At 43.1% G+C, this 21402-nt stretch overlaps 1 protein-coding gene across 1 annotated transcript in view; it reads right to left on the bottom strand.

The window, feature by feature from the left end:
- Nucleotides 1-348: 348 nt before the first annotated feature.
- Nucleotides 349-21402, bottom strand: part of si:dkey-12j5.1 (probable assembly chaperone of rpl4) — a 162413-nt gene continuing 141359 nt past the window's right edge. Inside the window, exon 11 of the mRNA XM_035404803.1 lies at nt 349-2114. Within this exon, the coding sequence (XP_035260694.1) occupies nt 1938-2114 (177 nt within the window). The 3' untranslated portion in view covers nt 349-1937. The remainder of the gene's footprint in view (nt 2115-21402) is intronic.

The raw sequence follows: 21402 nt of genomic DNA, 5'->3' as shown, positions 1-21402 counted from the left end.
GGCTCCTGAACCCTCCGACCGTGCCGGGGATCCCCTCCAAGACACGGCCTTTCTCCTGAAGCGATGTCACGCTCCTCTCAGTTCCTTCCTCTCGCCCAGGCTCTCCATCAGCAATACAACCGAGTCAGATATCGAGTTAATGTACTGGCTTAACATTTTCCGGTATGGATCCGGGCGGCTCAATAAACACAGCATACCGCGCCTAATTTATTCATGAACACTCAATGACTGCCCTATACCCCGGTCTGGGGTTCTTTGATTTTTCTTTTGCTGTATGTTGCAACACATTCAGAGACCGCAAATGACCCATCTGAGAAACCACACGGAGTGAAAAATCATTCAAAGGGAGTGTTTTCCATTCTTTTTTATTTTCCTATACAGTGGATGCTGTAGCAAGTTCGGCACATATAGCATAGTATAACATAAGCCCATTTAACAGTGGTAAACCACTTTCTATGGAGATTAATGTTGACTTTTAAGTGTTAGAATATCACAGAGAGAGAAAAGGTAGAGTGTCCATTTTAGCATTACAGATCTTCCCTTTGAGATTTAATTAATGGAGATATCTATACAAACCATTAATGCACTGCCCGAAGAATGAGAAATTACATTTGACTGCTTTCATACTGTTAACTATGGTTTCTAATTGGAAGATAATAATTCCCAGTTATTCTTCCTCAAATGTGAAAATTTATTAAACAATGTCACTGGTTTAATTTCCTTTAATGGTCTGCTTTAATTATTTTCTGTCCTTTTTTAAACGGGTCAGTATTTTGTAAAATATATGTCTCTTTTCAACAGAAACTGAGACTAGATCTGAAGCTAGTCATAATTGATCAACCCCCTAATTCAAAGTAATATACAAAGATTGAGTGCCTGTAATAGATCATTAAAAAAAGTGCTCTTACTTTTTAAAATGGAGCCATTATTAAGTTTGGTGGAAGCATGGTAATTATAACACTAAGAGTACTCAAATGGCATGGAGTTTTTCCTTCTCCATATTCAACATCTGAAATAGTTATAAAATGCATGTTCATAGAACCTTCATGTGGCACAAATGAAGAGTTTATAATTCATTCATGAGCATGTTTCGATTATTGAGAAGATTAACCGCGCATTATGTCTCACCCGAGAACAAAATTTCTCCTAATGCATTATGCGATCCTTTCATCATCCTATAAATATGTCCTGCCATGTCAAGACATTTCATGGACAACAGACTTCATGTGCAGTCATCAATGTACTGTATCATCAATTAATTTTTAGTCCCATATGACTACTCATGTACCAGCCCACAATACTCTGTTTAAGGGGAATTCAGATTCTTCAGAAGACTGGTCAGACAAATCACCCCTCATCAAGAGGTCTGTCAGCGTAATAACAAAAACATATGATAAGACATGGACTTAGAAAATCATATCTGCTGCGGTATTTACATTACATATGGAAGTAAAGGCACATCGCAGAGAGTTGGAGAAAGACAGAGTAATGGAGAGTAAGATGCCTAGAAGGAGGGGGCATAAACACCTGTCAAAATTCATAACAGTAACGGTAGAAATTTATTTTTCAGTTTTTCAGTTTTTTTATTATTAGTTTGATTGCAGTAAAACGTCTATTGTACTGTATGTGTCTGCTTTGGCAACCCTGTGCTTTGGTAATGTTCAACCAGAAAAGCGCAATTAAACTGAACTGAACTGAGCAAGGACAGGGAATGGAGGGGGGGGGGGGGGGGGGGCAGAGATAGAGGATGTGAGAGAGGGCAAGAAAGAAAGAGAAAGACTGAAAGAGAAAAAAGGACTGGGGAAAGAGAGAAAGAGGGACACAGGGACGACAATAGAGAAAGTAGGAGGGAGAGAGAGAGATTGCAGGAGGGAGGGAGGGACGGAGCGAGAGAAAGAGAAGGCGGGAGAGCAGGCAGGAGACAGATTTGTTCTTTGTTAGTGCTCCATGGCGTCCTCGTCCTCGCTGCTCTCCACGAAGTCGTCGCCGATGTTCTCCAGCGGGAGATCCTCATCCCCAGAGTCCGCCACATTGTCTCCAGGGCCCAGCTCTCCCAGCAGCTGCTCTGTGTGTTCCAGCATGGCGGGATCATCACACCCCAGCTTCATGTACAGCTGCAGCAAGAACAGATAGACGCAGGCACACACACACACACACACACGCACACACACACACATGCACACAGGCAGGCAGGCACACAAACAGACACACGCACGCATGCAGACACACACAGACACAAGCATGCATGCAGGCACGCACACACACACAGACACAAACACACACGCACGCACGCAGGTGCACACAGACGCGCACACACGGATGCAGGCAAACAAACACAGACACGCACGCACGCAGAAACCCACACGCAGACACACATGCACGCAGGCGCACACACACAAACACGCAGGCATACGCACGCAGAAACACACACACGCACGCAGACACACACACATGGACACATGCACGCACACAGAGGAGGGAAGACAGAAGAGAAGAGAAACAGCTGGGTCAGGTACACCACGGACATAAAACAATCAGAGAATCGTCAAACCATCTCAGACTGCCTGTGTGCGGGCACTCCCATTGCACCCACCCACCCTGCTATTGCAGTGCAGTGGAAAAGCGCATCCCAGCAGCCTCTTGTCTGCCCTGCACTCAAGAAATGTTCTTTTACATCTATCTGCTCAGGCAATCCTTGAGGACGCCTCTGCTTTCAGGTCCTTCCGCTTGAGCACGTAAGGAATCATTTTTCAAACCTCAAACACCCGCACTGACGACGTCACACGAGCAGCGGGGGCGAGGGCAAAGGCACACCTGCCCGGAACTGCCCCCGCGCCCCGACCCGCGGAGAGGCGTTCCGCCACCCACCCCCCAGCGGGCGACCCGGCCGGAGAGGATAACGGTGCAGGTGTGGAGAGCGAAGCGGAGTGCGGCTGATTGGACTTTCGGGGCACCGCTGAGATTCCAATCTCCAAGCCTGAGAATTTTCCGGAAGCGGGTGGGGGGCTTGGGGGGGAGGGCTAAACGGGGGCCTTTGATCTCACCAGTCTGGGGGGGGGGTAGGGGGGGGGGGGGTGATCCCGCTTCGCTAAGCCACAGTGCCTTCCCCAGGCGAGAGACCTTCCCTGCACGGGCATTCCGCCTTCTCACCAAGGAACTCGCTCGCTCTGAGAGCGCCAAATTACTGAGGGGCGAGAGCAACAGGAGTGAGTGCAACAGTCCCTCTACATCCAGCGACCTGCGCGCAGTCGCAAACTGAACAGGAAAATGAAAAGAGAAAAGAAACGTTACATCAGAGCCGATGTAAAAGGCTGGCGAGTTAATGGCAGGGATGGAAGGCTGAAATAGCGGCCCGTTTTTCACGAGCTCCGGCGAATTCCGTCAAGGGCCCGAGACTGGAGGCCGCCAATGTTTTCGTCTGAATCATCAGTCATAATCCGCCAGTCTCCGACGCTGCTTTACACTCCTCCGGACTCCGCTACACAAGGTCTAAATCAAGCCCGGCATCAGCCAATGGCAGACAATAACCGAAAATAAGCCGATGTAATAATATTGTTATATATGTATAGCGCTTTTTTAAATCGGTACTGGCACGAGGTGCTTCAGAAAATATATGAAGAATTGAAACGGAGGCAAGTCAAAGAAAAACAAGACTATAACGGACAGGGCAAAGTTCTGTGCTTTTGAAGCTCGCTCTCCTGCTAAGTGTGATCAACATACTGTGTTGGCGATTGGGGGGGGGAAATTATTTCAATGCGCTCAAATTGAAAGGTTTAACAGAACAAAATGTGAAAAGGTTCAAGGGGCATTGATACTTTCTCAAGGCACTTCAAATTCTCCTTCAGACTGTAATTCAAAGGCATGTTCGACATAAATTTAAAGCGTCTGATAAATGTAAAACTTTTCCCTATGATCAGGCCAAAAATGGCTAACACAACTGCGAGCCCTTATAAGTGCGTCAAGGTCAAGAAAAGCACGACTCTGTGAATGTGCATTATCTGCACACGTTACTAATTCTGCTCACCCCGCTGTGGCAGGGCTCGGTTTGTGGGAGAGGTTCAGCGCAATCGCGCACCTGGAGCGCATCAATAAATAGTCCAGGTATTTAAAGTGTGCTTTCTTCCCCGTAGGTGTCTGTGACCGAGGGATTCACAACCCAATGGAAGGGAGGGAGAGAGAGAGAGAAAGAAAGAGAGAGAAAGTTACCAGCAAGCAAAAAGCTGAAAGCTGTTTTGTAATTTTGGTTATTTTTGTCTTCGTTATTTTATTTTTTTTGCGTTGGTTTATTATTTTTATCCGGATCCTGTGAGGGTAAAAGGCGAAGCTGTTTTATTTATTTTTGTAATGACCACGATCTCTCTCTCTCGCTCTTATAAAATAAATACCGGAATATTCCAGAATACTCGCATCTCACTGTGTCCAACTCTTCTGTCCACTAAAGGGGTGTGCGGCACCTTCGTATGATGCAACCAGCATCAGCCAACACTATTCACACTCATAAATGAATAGTTATCAATAGGCATCTGCTAACAGTTCCTTCATATCAGAATCAGAATCAGAATCAGAATCGGGTTTATTGCCAAGTAGGTTTACACATACAAGGAATTTGTTTTGGTCAGGTGGTGCGTAACAGTGAACATAAAATAAGATAAGATAAATAGAGTAAGAACAATAGTGCAGTAAAAAACATAACAGACATAACATAACATAACATAACATAAACATAGTGCAAAACAATAACAATAGTGCAAGGGGATAAAGTGGTTTTAAGTACAGGTGCTGTCTGTTGGTGTCCGTGGGGGTCAGGATAACAGTACAGTGACAGTGGCATCAGTGGGGGTCCCGGGCCTTGTTGATAAGGCCAGCTGCAGTCGGGAAAAAACTGTTCTTATGACGTGAGGTTTTGGTCCTGATGGACCGCAGCCTCCTGCCGGAGGGGAGTGTTTGCAAGAGTTTGTGTCCAGGGTGGGAGGGGTCGGCCACAATCTTTCCTGCCCGCCTCAGGGCCCTGGAGGTGTGCATATATAAAAATATATATTTTTTAAACATCATGTATACTGTGCACGAGTAAGATATTTATGAAAAGCTACAGTATAACATGCGTTCTTCGAGAACAATCCGGAAAACAGCAGAACAAACCCTCATACTTGGGGAGAGGTTTGATTTCTGCTGCGTTAATACGACGCGGAGCAGCGCGTGTGATGTCACGCTTCCACCTCAGGCCTCCGTCCACCTGGATACAGGCGCCGGGCAGGGTGAACGGCTGCTAGGTTACACTAATTAGCGAGCCTTTCCAAGCACAAACGAATCACCTTCAGATGCGCATAGAACGGAGAGAGGAAACCGCGGGGACACCATACTGTTTGTACTAATGCTGACCAAAACGATAGCGAGCAATTATTTTCTAAGAAAAAAAAACACACTGCGACAACACGGAGAGAAAAAAAAAGGCAATTGTAACAATAATGGCCACAGGATTTATCTTTGGAAATTACTTTTCAAAACAACAAGACCCAAAGCAAGTTTTATTTGTAATCCCAGAGACCAAATAAGCATGCATTATCTTTAAGTTCCACATGGTTTCACTTCAGTGCATTTCCAGAGCACAGTAAACTCTAAGAATTAAACCCTGCGCTACAGCACAACGGCAGTGCTTCTATTTGCCTTGTGCTATGCACAGTCACGCCAGCAGAAATAAAGAGTACCGTTGAGTATATTACACTTCAGACTGTCCAGTTCTAGAGCAACAATACTGTAGATGACCACAACATTTCTGAGGTTTCGCCCCGCTCATCCCAAATCCTGGTCGAGGAGAGCCACAAGGTCTGCTAGTTTCAGTCGTAACTCGACACAATCGTTCCATTGCAAGGTCACACCACTGACTCATCCCACCTGGTTTCTTGGGTCTGAACCAGTAGCCGGTCCTGAAAACCAGATGACCGTGTGCCACTCCAGGACCAGGGCTGAGGTCCACCCTGTGACCAATCACCATTTGGCAGCAACTCCCAGTATCTTGCAAACTCCTGCTTTTATTAACGGTTTTATCCACCATATACAGGAAGGGTAACGATTTGCTTAAATCGATGAATACGTTCTAATTCATTCAAATGTATTCCTTCGTCAAATGCATTTCTTATGGTCTCACAGTTTATGTTTTTTTGCTTTATGACTCCAAATTGACCCTCGCATTAGAGCACACTAACAGTGTATAAGAGGAGAGGTGCTCTTTGCACTCTAATAGATTATTTATTTGCCTGCATCGGAGGACTGCAGTGGTGTTATTGTGGCCATTCAGAAAGGCTGGCTTTATGATGTAGAGCCCAGCCGCATCATAAATCGAAGGGGCTTGCCCTTGATGAGGGAAGGAATGGCGAGGTGACTGACCAATAATGGACCCGGACCATCTAAACAGGCATACCTCATCAAACATTCTCCGAAAAAATTCTCATCGCGTCGCGACATGCTCTGTGTACCGTTTTTGCACAAGGCCACAAAAATCATCAGAAAGCATTTACGGAGAATATATATTCATTTTTTTAGCACCTTATGTAAGGATTAACAACTCAATGACAGCAACTGAATTAATGGCTCGAAGGTGGCTGTTTTTTTCCCCTCTACCGATAAGCACTTTCTCCTTGGTACTGAGGCTGATAGAACAGGAGCACAGATGGGACTGTGCTAACCTCTGACTGAAGGCTGCCCTACTAAGGGAAGTACAGGGGGGCAGAGCGGTAGATTGAGATGTTAAGGAGAACCTAACCGATCTGTCAAAGTACGAAGAAGCAAGCGGACAGACGGGCGTCAGCGGGGAAAGTTACTGTGCCTTGTTGTTAAGTCTGAAAAAGACAACCGAAGTAGAGCACTGTGCTATCTGTGGGGAAGAGTCACGTCTGCTGTTCAGATTAGCGCTGAATCAGTGGAACGATTCGTCCATTTAAAATCACTTCGCCAAGCTGTCTGAATCAATGCACACAAGACTGCGTGACTCATTAATTTCAGACACCATTTAGATCGGTCTGGGGGCTGATTCAGTGGATTTCAGTGTCATTCCACTTAAATTGAAATTTCATCTTTTTCCCCTCAAAACACAGGAAGACATGATTCTTTTCACCATACTACAAATCCTAAGAATGAATCATTAACTGGCTGTGACATGAACTGAGTCGCCAAAATGAACTTGGAATGAGTTAAGATATCAGTCATTTTATACAGTGACTCATGCAGGGATGATGCAATGAAAACGAAATGACTTACTGTCCAACAAGCCTGAAACGAAATGGCTTTTTTCTTAAGTGCGCATATAGAACAAGAAATCGCTTTTCTCAAAACATGTTTTCTGCCTGATTTCTCCCAGATAAACACAGACAAATGCGCACACACAGTTGTGCGAGCCCAGCCTCTCACCATGCGTAAACAGCTGCGGTAATTAGCGCGGACCCGAGAATCTGGGTTAAGGTGCATTATTCAGCTTAATCTTCGCTCCTGCGCATTAATAAAATCATATCATGGAAATAACACAAAAGGCCCAAGTCGGGGGGGGGGGGGGGCTCCACAAACACCGTGTTCTTCAGAGAGAGAGAAAGAGAGAGAAGGAGAGAGAGAGTTATTAATGGTAGATTTTAAATGGACTGCATTTATATAGCGCTTTTATCTATATATTTATAATGGTGCAACAACGTAAAATAATTTTAATGGGTTAGCCTGAAAGAACATTAACCGTGTTTGAGGGGAAATCTGCAGTCAGATTTGGCTTTGAAATTATTCCTGCGATTCACATTCATAACAGAGCATGAATGTTCTCTGTTATAACCCCCGTATACAGTGCCAGGGTTATGCCAAAACCAGCCCCTGAGTTCACTGCAATGCAATGAGAATCCATTAATCCCATCTTCAAATGGTACACATACTAAGATTTTTCTAGATGTATCCTAGAATGCAAGCAAATTGCCAACAGTAATCTTTAGTGATATAGGCTGTTAAGACCATTAAGGCAAGCTAAGTTATACAAGAGGGAACATATTAATTTTGGCCTGAGTGCCAAAATAAAACTTCGCAAAAACTTCCAAAAAATGAAAATGCGTGTTCAGCACACAGTGCTGGGTAGATAAGGCCACTACAATAGCTGTGCTCCTTGCTTAAGGTGAGAGGTATTCTCCCCAGATCCTAGAATGAGCCTCTTCCATCCAGACCATTAGCAATGTAATTGGCTCAGCTGCCCAGTGGACAGCTACTAAAAGCCACCAAATCCTCAGCCCTTTTGGAGAAAACCACAGACTCAGCAGGATGCTCCAGGGTCATGGTTACCCGTACAGTGTTCAAGGGTCAAGCAGCCCGAAAATGGGCTGGCCATCAGAAAGTATCAGAGTCATTATGCTGGGATGGAACAGACAACCAATTCCGCAGTTGTAAGTACACCCTCTCTGACCAGACTATACACTGACCTTTTTATCATTAATGTTAGAGAAATGGACAGAAACATCACTCATACTAGCACGTTCACAAGGGAAATTAATTACAAAATCATACTGTCAATGGCAACAAAGGGGGGGGGGGGGGGGGGGGGGGGATCAGGGTGTTTTTTTTTGCATGCTGTCATACATGTATTGTCTACACATGTGCGCACGGCATAATGCAATTATCTGCTGCTACATTACCACGAGAAACACTGGCGCAAGACATTGAGCTCACCTTCACCACGTAAGCTTACTCAGGCAAGTGCGGCGGGAACACTGCGGGCTGTGTGTATTCCCTAGGTAACGCGTCGCCGCGGGAGAGCCGGGCGGTCTCTAAGCAACCGCGCGCGGTGCCCAGGGCGCGTCCTTTCGGAGCTCATTTAGAAACGGCCGGGCCTGCTGATGCGAGCCCCAGAGAGCTCCCGGTCAAAAAGCCGCTCGCAGGGTCCGACAGACCCCGGCCAGAAGACCGGGACGGATTTACAACGGCTGTGTTCTTCCAGCTAAAGATTATGAGGAACTGTTTGGAGAAACAGAATGCATTCGTCTCAGAGCTGACACCCGATAGTTTATCACTGTTAAAGGAGTAGGCAGAACTAAAAAAATAACTCTCAAACCTGACATACATCTAGCAGAATGCGGTGAGGTTACAGCAAATCCACATCTGCTTTTCATTGTAAAGGCAACTACACATGTATTAAAAGCATTCGTTATTTACAGACTACTAAACATTTCGCTTTGAATGTGGGATGTTTGCACAATCTGTACAATTAACACAGACACCTAATTTATGTTATGTAAAATATGGAGTAGAAATATGCATTCTTACACCGATTGAGCCAAGTATATTCACACAACATTAGTGTGAATGACTTGCCAAGTTTTTCCAGCATGCTAATGGAAAGCTGGCAACCATGGAAAGAAGGCCTATCTCTAAATGAGTGAGATCATAGATATGCCCACTGTAAGGGGGAGGAACTAATGCACCCTGATTTATCACTACTCCTCGTGAGAGGCGAGTAACTGTCCCACCCTTTTGGACTCCCGGTCACAGCTGGTGCATAACGAAGCCAAAGCTGGAGCTTGTAAATATAGGGCCCAGACTGCTCTCGTGATGCCCGTCTATGCCCAAGTCCCTCAGGCAGCCATTATACATGTTTTAGGAGCCATGCTTCACAGATACCAGAGCTAAATACACAGTACTATATGCACATTAGTGCAAGGCACAGAAGTCTGAAGAATTTAAAATGGGTTAACCAAGCAAGTTTAAATTCAAGTTGTATTTACATCCATGAAAGTAAGTAATAACATTTTAATTTTTCCCCACACACACGCATGTACGCACGTACGCACGCCCGCACACACATACACACTCTTAATGAAACTATTTATTTCCAGCACTTTTATTTTCTCCTCAATATGTATTATTATTTATTTGACCAGGGTGGTCAGCTAAGAAGAACTCAATTCTGTTTTGCAGTGACAACACTGATAACCAGTTATGTGTTATCAGACATAGGGGGTCTTTAGGTGGGTCAGATGCAGATTGCCAATTTTTGTAGGAATTTGGCCAAAACGTCAGAGTTAACACCTCTCTACAACAGAAAAATGCCCGGAATCTCTAATGACCACAGTGAGTAGGGACCTCAGTTTAACTTCTCACCAGAAGGATGGCACCTCCTACAGTACAGTACCCCCATTACTGGGGCAAATAATTTTATATTTGGTCCATAGGGAAGAGTGGCCCCATTGGCCCACCGAAACGTCTTCAATAAGCAATTCAGTTTTCCCAGGAGACCTCCCATGCAAGGACTAACCAATCCCACTCCTGCTTAGCTTCAGCGGTTTGTCATGAGAAAGGTCTAGAGTGGCATGGCTGCTGGCAATCTGAGTAACATTTTCCCCTCTGTGTAATGCATTTCTGATGTGTGCTGCCTTGTGCCTGACATCAGAGGCCTTCACCTGTAAAAATACTCCAGGTTTCATTAACCCAGGAGCGAAAATGTGCAGACTTGCTTGCCATTTTGTCACGTTTTTTGCAAATGCGATGGATTCTTTTACGAAAATCATTTCAGTCCTGTACATTCCAGGTTCCAATTCATCAAAGGAAAAAGAGATATGTGAACAGACACAGGAAAGAGCGGGGGAGGGGGGCATTGTGCAGCTCTAAACTTTACAGAATGCTTAAAAAAACCTTGTCAGAAGTGATTTTGGTCAAAAATGGGACAAGTGCAGATTTGGAATCTTGAAGTACTCACCTATGATTCAGCTATCATTTTCTTGTGTCACAATGGTAAAATATGGAAAAAATGTCAAAATAAAAAGTCTGGTCAGTTTTGCTGTGATTCAACCATGTCTTCCTAGGTGGAAAAAGCAGTAGCTTGCAAGTGACATGGTGACGAAAATAACATACAGGTATACCTGTATGGCAATCACCTACTGATGCAAAGATAAATAAGGCAAAAAATGTTGCTTCACTATTTGAAAAACTTCAATGATCAATGCACTTCTAAAGGAAAAGGCAGGTATAATTTTTATTTTTACAATTGTCAACACAAAGAGCAAAACCTACAATGTTTCTGTCAGACTCAATACGATCTGACATTCTCCTACCCCATACTGCTCAACCGGGAAGTAATTTTTTCAAATTGTGTGCCAAAATCATTGCATTCAGCTCAGATAGGCATATTTTCATTTTCAGAAAACGCAACCTTTTTATGATGAAAACACGGCCCGTGTAGTTCTGACCAAATGTACTTCAAAACTGATAAAATTGTTCATTTCGATGTGGATTGTTTTCAGTATTTTGGTGCCAAAATGGAACTAGGCTACTTTCCACATATGGAAGCAATCCCTGTCACTTCATGAAGTTGTTTCAGTAAAAGGTACAAAAGCCAGGTTCCTCCTTGTAATGATGTATTATGGTGAGAAAGGCAACAGTGTCTCTTTGCCTTGTTATAATGTTCTTTTGCACCACTATGGGGTTCTATGAGTACCAGCACTTGTTCTTTTCCAACTTCAAGCACTGGTCTTATAGGATATGATGCTCATAAGAAACGTATGATATTATACTGGCTTTATCCTTTAACAACATGAATTGTAGAAGGACAATTGCCTCTGAATCCAACCAATTTCGGACATCAATTTCCGCAAGGCAGAGGACAGAACACAGCGGAAGAAGTGATAGTGAATTACTCTCTGGAGACTGACGAAGGAAAAATCCACCACAGGGTCGGACAGTGAGGAGGAAGAACATGTGCATTATTCTTCATTGTTATTCCGCTGAGCTCCTAGATCAATCATTCTCATGTTTACAACTATACTCTCATATTCATCTTGCACTCTCCAGTTAATATCGCTCTTTGGTGCAACACTCCACATAATGTTTTTACTCAGCGCAACTGCTGTATCTATACCACTAACTGCTATATTTATACCACTAACTGCTGCAGGCTATTAATAATGTATTTAAAGAGGAAGGTGTGATTAGGGCATTCACTATTTCATTGTTTATGCACCGTTTTACCATTTTATAAATAAAAGTTTTATTTTTCTGTGTCACTATTGTCACAGGCCTTTGACTTGCTGCATTTAGCTGCTCACCTGAAGCTCACACCTGCACTTTGCACCTAGTTGACAGGCCCAGCCCTATTGCCCTGGCCCAAATCACTCAGACCCCTCCCCACCGGTGGCTGATGGGCCAGTTTTCACATCTAGGTGTCCTCCAGGTGAGAAACTGTCACAGTCTTTCACCAAACTGAAGGCTGATTTCTAAAAAACACCTCTCTGAGACACACATTCTTTAACTAGCCTATCTCCAAAACAGACTGGTCACTCCCACCAAAGGATACCTCATTTTGTAGCTTTGATCTTATAGTTTCACTAAAAATTTAAAACACAAAATTTCAATATGGGCCTTGGTACCTTAGTTCTAAGCACAGCTGCAAGCTGTTAAGTGGTCTAAAATGGACATCCTACGTAACAGAATAATAGCGTATATTGGTCACAACTATCTAGCAAGTTTTGATATAAATCGTTATGGTGTGGCAGCTCTCCTGAACACTGCTGCAGATTTTAGGGTTCAGGGTTAGAAGACTGCATTTCCTTTCAGTCTTCTAATGTCTTCAGTGTAGCTACTTCTACTGCTAGCGATAGTGGGCCTGTAATGTGCTGCTTGGAATTGCTTTACACACAGATGCCACATGCTATACTATGCTATGCTGTCCACTGGTCCAAATGTACACAAAATACACAACGCAAAAAAACCAACTGTGAATTTAAACACAACAAACATATTTGGACAAACATTTTTTAAAAGCAAAAATTAAATATTAAAAATGAAGAATTACCGGATGAATAAGCAGGTTGCGATAAGCGGCATAAGCCATTAGACCTACATTGTCACGTGGAAAGTGTTATTAGACAACTTAATTTGTGTCATAACAGTCTAGCCCATAATCCTATGGCCAAATGTCTTTTAAATGATTTGTTATTTAAAGCTCAATACGTGTCTACAGTCGATAACTTCCAGGGAACGACCACGTCAAATCATGGCGTAAATCTGAACTTAAAGTTCACCGTTCTAATTAGTAGACCATTCTACTGGCAGGAGCAAGAAAAATGTAATCCATAAAAATTATACCACAATGGCGTGCTGAGCATAGCAAACTCCTGGAATCAATGGAAAAATATTTTTAATTTAGAACGGCCATTAAAGTTTAAGTTTTTTTTTTCCTTTTTAAAATGATGTCAGCTGTTTTTCCTTCCACTTTCATTTCTAATTCAGGAGTTGTTCCCTTCCAACACCAGGGTTGGAAGTTCCACGTGACACGTTTAAGGCAAGAAGTAACGCTGCGTTACACTTTTAAAGGTCAGTACGGTAAAGCAGTAATTCACTCAAAAGCACTCAACTTCTGTGTCGTCTTAAACTCTGAACTCCCTTGACTTGTGCGCTCCGTTGGCGTCAAAGTGAGTGCGCTACGAAAAGCTCTTCAGTTACAGTATCTTAACGCTGGATTAAAGTGACTGATTGTAAATAGACTCTCACCTCATCTCCCCTCCCCCCCCACCTCCAAAAAAAAAAACCCTCCCACATCAAGACCCTTCATACCATCAGACTGCACAGAGACAAGAGCTTATAATCACAGCCCACCCAACTGTCACCGGATGCATTTTGGAAACAGCTGGCTCGCTACACGAGGGTGCTGGGTGACTACAACACACTCAAGCGGCGCGCGATAAATGCTAACACGCAGACACGTGTGTGCAGTGTGTCTGCGTGCCCCGTGAGCTCCCCCGCTTGACGCTAATGCCGTCTGTCAGTCTGAAAAAAAAAGCCCGATCTGGATCTTCTATAATAACACCTCTGATTCTCGCAACATTTGCCGGTAATGAGAACTGACTGTGTGAGCTGCTCATGCCATAATGCATTAGCATTAAGGTAAGCGTGGAAGGAAGAAGAAAAAAAAAAAAAACGACGCGCACAAAAGCCTTGCCCCAACACGGATAAATAAACGCATAAATTAAATGGAAATAGACACGCTCCGCCGTGCCAAATCACACGGCAAAACGACAAACCGCTTTTAACAACGATTTGTAAACTTCCGTTTTCTCTTCTGTTCGGGATTATTTTGAAAAAATAACCTCTCCTCCCTGAACACAGACGGGCCTCGTGTTTGGATTGACGTGGCTCTGTTTCGAGCCGGTCGGGGAGAACACCGGACGCAGGCTGACCACTCTGGGCTTTTAAGATACTCCGGCTGACGACGGCACAGAGAGGGTCCAGCCACGGCCTGTCGTCTTGGGAATTAAAATAAATAAAAAAAACAAGCCAAGAGAAAGAGAAAAAAGTAAGTCTACCTCCAAGACTGCCCCCATCACAGCTTAAATCAATTATTAAATCATTTAATGTGCTTCATTTTATGAAAAATGAATCGAGAGCGAAGGACTGTATTAAATATTGCATACGTGTCCTTTACAGAGGACGCAAGAGGCCGAAGAAGACGATCTGTATTGCCGCAGTGCTTCAAACACCTACTGAAGCAGAAAGGCCCTTCTACTCTACATCCGCAATGAATTTCAGGATTTAATTTGCGCCGTGATTGAGACCTCCCTCCAGTATGAGGGGAGAGAGGAGTCAGATGAAAGCTCATGAATCTCTGCTGCCCAACAGTCCCGATTCCACAACAGTTCTGCGTACGAGCGAGAAACTGTTGTGGAAACATGCAACAAACAGAGGCGACACGCTGAGATTTCCTCTACTTTAACACTTCTGAGGCAAAGTTATTTTACGGAGGCCGTGCCTTCGGAGAAGGCTGAGGAACGCGCTTTGCCCATAAACGGAAAGCGAAATGGATTCTTTTGTGAGGGCAGGAAAGGGACACTCCCACAACCGCGTTGCTATCAACCACTTCAGTGTTTGATCACTTCCAGGCACAGCCTGTTCTAAAATGGGGACCAAAGTCATTTCATAAAGAGGAATCAACACTCCAGCTCTCCCTTTGTCCTTTTTTTTTTTTTTTTTTTTGCTGGCAAACCACACGGGAATCAGCGCCAACACAATGTCATTAAGCCCTCTCAGGCAAAATGGATATGCAATCGTTGCTTATGAATTTCATTCAGTGACACAGGCGATGGTAGCAAGCAAGGATAGAGGGGACAGAATGCTCCGGAATGAAAGCGGCTCTTGCCGATCGGCACAGCCAATCCAGTTATTACTTTCATACAATTTTAGTGTGGTACCTACCCTGTAATGGCTTTTGGACACCTGTATATTGTTGTGTGAGATGTAGGGCATTATTGTTTGTGGCACTTCTCAAATGCCAATTTACTTGTCTGCAGATTGTTCTCTTGCTTCAATAAATCTTCTTAGAACTCATCTAAGGCTCATGTACCCAACATCCCCTTCTTCTGTCTTGTCTCCTTTTCTACCGCTGCACAATCTTTTTTGTTTTGAACATAAAATAGAAAATTTAAAGGGGCAGTTCACCAAAAATTTACTTAAGCTAAGTTGCCACTTACCCAGGCTGCTTTCTATCCTGCCAGATATGTTTTACTGTGATTTGAGGATTTTTGTGGTCTCAAAGTATCAAAAATGTAATAAACTCAACAGCAATATCGGTTTCCAAATACAATGCCACGGTTACTCACGAACATCCACAGAGCTTAATTTGTGTACGGTTTCATCAAAAACTACTTTATACCGAAGTACGCCCACTGTATATATCCACACAAAGTCTCAACCTAAGCACTCCAGAATACTGTGTGGATAGACAGCACTCTGGGTAAGCGGAAACAGCATAATTTGTTTTTTGTTTTTTTGGGGGGGGGGTGGGGGCAAGGGGGGGATACCCCTTTAACATCATACAACAGGGAAATGTATGACAACATAGTACGATGTCTTTTATAGGAAAGGTCAGATAACACAAGATTTTTTGCATGAAAGAAAAGTATATTTCAAAGTATTATTGTTATTATTATTATTATTATAATTATTATTATTACAGTATTATTATTACTGGAGCCTGAACACTTTCCCAATCCAAAAGACCTGGGTTCGGTAAGCTGCAAGGCCCAAGTCAAGGGAAGTTTATCGTTCTGGATGGCACAAATGGTTCCACTATGAGCCATCCCTCAGCCTCCGCCTGCGCTGTCAGTCCTGCCTGCACGGAATACGGTCTCAGCTGCGACTGCGCACCCCCGGCAGCCCACTGCACGTCACCCCTGGGGGAGACCCCCCCGCTCCTGCAAACCCAGGCAGGCCCAGGCTGACAGGGCTAATTTTGGGCTTCTCAATATCAAGGCCACTAAATAACAAGTCCTCTATCTGCAGTGATTTTATACAGTCTCATAACTTGATTTTATGACAGAAACCCGGGTTAGACCTAATGCGCTTTAGCCATTAAAACCCCTGTTAACTTCTACTTTTAGAAGCCTAGACCAACTGGCTGAGGAGGTGGTGTAGCTGTCGTTAATACAGCTAGTTTTAATTACCGTTCTACTTCTCTTGGTCATTTTCACTCATTTGCGGAAATGAGCTTTATTATAAGGGATCATGTTACTCTTCTTTGCATTTTAATTTATAGGCCCCTTAAATAGACCACTGGTTTTATTACTGAATTCTCTGAGCTTCTCTCAATAATTGTGCCCAGCCATGACAGAACAGTATTACTAGGAGACTTGAGCATCCGTGTCTGATGCCCTGATTCTGTTTTAGTCTCTGAATTTTCAAACATTTTAGATACTTTTAATTTTAAATCTGTTACAGGGCCCACTGCCAATAAAATCCAAACTCTTGACCCGGTCCTCATAGATGGATTCAGTTGATAGATGTCTATCTGTACTTTCAGATAATTGTCTCATTCAGTTTTGTGTGGAGTTAGCTTGTCATCCCCTAAATTATTGTAGTACTTATAGGAGGAGGCACAACAATGCTATTGTTTTGACTAGTCTTAAGTGAACAACAGCATAACATACTTGCTCCCTTTGATGAATTTTATGGTAAATTCACAGGTAACCTAAATGCTGTCCTGCTCAAGGCACTTAATTCAGCTGTGCCCCTATCAGTCAGGAATCACATGCAAGAGCACGGCACCAAGGTATTACAATGCCACGCATGCACGTAAACAGAGATGCAGAAAGAAAGATAGATAGATAGATAGATAGATGTACTTTATTGTCCACAAGGGAAATTAATTTTGCTCAGGTCAGTACACTACATACAGACAAGACAATACATAAATAAAGAACCAGAATGAGGAAGTGTAGGCACTTCTTTCAGGAAAATTTGCATGCATTTATGAGGCTTAAGGACAGCACTCCTCTTGGAATAATTTATTAAATCAAGGGGAAAATCAAGGCTTACTTCCCTGATATAAAGAGCGACTCCCAGTCTTAACTACACCAATCCTCAACATCATTAACCACTCTCTTTTCACCGATGCAGTTCCCCCTGCCTTTAAAATTGCTATAAATAAACCATTGTTAATGGTTTAAATGGGAAGTTCTTAACAAGTATAGACCAATTTCAAACCTTCCTTTTCTGTCCAAAATACTGGAAAAGACTGCAGCAAATCAGCTTTATAATTACATATCCACCAACAATCTTTTTGATCAATTTCAGTCTGGGTTTAGGTCTTTTAACAGCACTGAAACCACTCTGTATGGTCAATGACTTTTTAATGGCTGTCGATTTGGATTCATCCTCAGGAGTACTATTACTGGACCTGAGCACTTTGACATAGCGGATCACAAAATTATTTTGGAATATTGAATACTGAACTATTTTGGTGACTAAAGGTTAGCATTAGTATGGTTCAGCTCCTATTAATTAGATAGCACTAAACATGTGATTTTTAATTTAACATAATCTTTGTAAATTTTACCACAAGGATCAGTTCTAGGTCCCTTATTATTTTCTATTCATATGGCATTCCTTGGGGATATTATCCAGAAGTACGGCATCAACTTTCAATGATGATGATGATGACTCAACTATAGAATTACTCCACCCAACTTTTAAATTCAGAAATTTGCCAAGCTGAAATGAAAACATGGCTGTTTGTTAATTTTATGCTATTAAATTCTGATAAAACTGAGCTGCTAATTGTGAGACCAGCCAAACACAGGCATCTGTTTGAAAATTTGACTATCGCCATAGATGCCATTAAGATATCACAGAGCCAGTTAAAAATCTTTGTCTTTGTGTAATCTTAATATGTGCATTTATATCTTCCAGATTAGATTATTGTAATGTCATTTTCTCTGAACTACCCAATACAACCATTAACAACGGACAACTTGTTTTCACTGGTATGCTGTTGCTCATTTGCTGTTCTGTTTTTTTATCTTTCATTGCACACAGGGTGTTGAGACTTCTGTGAAATGCAATTTATATAAATGATGACATTATTATTGTTACAATGCCAAGTAATTTGAATAAATCTATTAAAATGCACTTTTGAGAGAATACGGGAAATATTTCATTATTTATGAGTCTTGCAAAAAAAAAGAAACAATAAGTGAAACAACAATGATGAAAAAATTGGAAGAACAATTACAGTCGATTTGCCCATCAAAGAATTTTGTAATTGCACTCCAAGCCGTCTTAGTGCCGAGCCTCTAACAATTTCTGCGAACACAAAGTGAGACATTGACACGTTGCTTGACAAAGGGGCACTCCAAAGTACGGCAGAGAAAAACAATGGATACGTGACCCCGCTCTGCATACAGAAAGAAGCCTCCTTTCCCCGTCGATGTCTGGGAGACGTTCCGCCTTTTGTTCTTTACAGCTGGGGACGCGGCCGTCTCTCCTTGAGGGAAATGAATGGATCTGCCTGGCAAAGGAGCGCCTCTCGCTCACCGCCTTTATAATTTAGATTGTTATCAAGGACTCAGTCCAGGTCCCTCCGCTCTATATCATCCCGTGACCTCTCTTCCCCCGTGGTTCCCTTTTAAAACTCCTCCCGCTCTCTCTCTCACTCTGATATACTGCACCTCTGACTGGGGGCCCGGCCCTCCACAGGTGACCTCTCTGTCTACCTGACAGATGCCATCCATATCCCAGCCAAGTGCTACACCTCCTGACCCTCCCCCACCCACATACACACTCCCTCCCCAATAAAATCAACAACAAAAAATATATTTTGCATAATATCTATTAACCTTTAGAATACCACTTGTTCCTGCAGTCATTGAGCTGAAACTATTAAGCATGCATCGACTTTCAACAAATTAATAACGGGGTTCAAATTAAAATGTCATTATAGCGTCTCTATTACAGTAATAATGTTTAGTGTTGTGTTCTGAAGTGGTTCAGTGTGAGTTCATTAGTGTTGTATTTGACACCGAGTTAAAAGCTAAATGGACTTTACGATGTGAAAAAAATGCTGCCAAACATGCCAATTTTAATTAAAATTATAAAAGAAGACTTCATTAAAGTTTTTATTACAAGCAATTCTAGTTTTGCTTGTTAAATCTGGTTTTATTCATTCCTCATTCGGCCTTGTATTGTGCTAGCTGTGACTGAGGTCTAAATGGTGATTCTCAAAAATAGAAGGGTTAACAGGGTGAGTTAACCACCAAATACTTTCTGACACCTATTCAGAGACATTTCTCTCACCAGCATATACTTTCTGACACCTATTCAGAGACATTTCTTTCTGAAGGACAGACAAGGAAGACAAAGCAATGTGGTAACATCACAGGCACCAGTCTTGAGACGGGGGTCAAAATTTCAGGAGCGAAGAAAGGAGTTTAAGAGTATACTCTCCTACTGGTTTTCATTTCTTATGTGTAATTACCGCCATGTTAACCAGCACAATAATGCTGACTTCTGCCTGCCCTCACTTATGTGGTTTGTGACTGTCCTAGCCAGGAACTACTTTAAGGCGCTTAAGATTTCTATTCTATTAAGGAATCCAGAAAACGCGCTTTGGTGGATCTGTCTGTATGCATGTATATGGTCGGATATTTTTTAAATCCATTTCTTTTTTGATAGATCATAAAGGCTACATTTACACTGCCGGTCTTGATGCCCAGTTCCGACGTTTTTGCCTATATCCTATTTTTTTGGCCGCCTGTTTACATCTACTTTTAAAAGTGACCCATATCCGATACCTGTGCTCACACGTTTTACACTTGAAACAACTCGCATGTGCACCCAAGGGTTTGGTTACCGATACGAAAGTAAACGGCCACCCCGCCACGGCCATATCGCCATCTACAATGGACACAAAACGAGACTTAAATAATAATTCAAGCTATTGCTTTTAAAAGGGTCTTAGGTCCGCAACGAACATCCCCTGTATTTTGGCCTATTCGCCACTGGGCTGAGCCTTCGTCCTCCATTTAACTTCTTTTACCATTTACCGTTACCAGTGGTGAGTGGTTGGGCATGTAATATATGTTACACATCATTCAAATGTGGAAAAAGTATGAGAATACCGCATTTTGAATAACGTGCGAATCGCAATAATTCCAATCTGTGGGTTTAGATGACAGTCGCATTGGCAGATTTTTAATTCCTATCAAATTTATTTCCACATATGAATTTGGCCCAAAACGGATCTGAAAATATCCAAATCCATGTGCTTTTTTCCTGTTTACACGTTCATAATAAAAATCTGAATTGGGTCACTTTTACCAGGCGGTGTAAACGTAGCCAAATATTCTCGACCCAGCTCTGCAACACCTACAATTTGGCCACTGCGCTTGCATCTTCTGCCCATTGAGTCCTTCTTCTGCCATGTCAATATCACAGCTTCTTACAGGGAGCAGCTACTGAAACATTATGTGCTGTAATGGTCAATGTTCGTTGGTTCCCGGAAGTTCTTGTCTGCACAGGTACTTCCAACTTCCTTCCAGGGCAGTTCATTTCAGCACTGCCCCAAATAAACCTGCAGGTCTTTGCACAGACGCGATCACTGCAGTCTCTATGTGCCCAGCACTCTTCAGGGTCTACTCTATACAGCGTAAATACGATCCTCTTCCAGATTCTCCTCCTGAGAGCTTGGGGGCTAAAATTCTTTAGAGCACTACTGATTATTCCAGTGATCCCTTTGCCCTTCCCAGACCTTAAAGTATCAGTATTCACACCAAGGCCTCCTGTCTGCGTGGCTCTCTGGCCCCATGACACAGGCACCGCCCCCGCCACTCTTCCCTCAACTCCCAAGTGGTTCTTGTGACCCTGTGGCCTGCCCCACTGTCAAAGCCACATCTCCTAGGTCAAGCGTGTCACACTGCGTGACCTTCATGTGGGATTTATCATGGGACCCGAAGCACGTTGAGCACAATGAAGGGCCCGTCATGGCACACGTCGCTGAAGGTTAGTTCAGTCCTTTATTTACTTATTTTTTTTTCTTTGAAGGTCAAAGCTCTCTGACCAAGGACAATTCTTTCACCCACTGAAAACGACCTGGGTGAAGTACACATTTAACAGGGTTTAGGGTAA

This window comes from Anguilla anguilla, chromosome 1 (genome assembly GCF_013347855.1).
Source record: "Anguilla anguilla isolate fAngAng1 chromosome 1, fAngAng1.pri, whole genome shotgun sequence".
Classification (NCBI taxonomy): domain Eukaryota; kingdom Metazoa; phylum Chordata; class Actinopteri; order Anguilliformes; family Anguillidae; genus Anguilla; species Anguilla anguilla.
The sequence above is the reverse complement of the archived record's forward strand: the minus strand, read 5'-3'. Positions and strand labels throughout refer to the sequence as shown.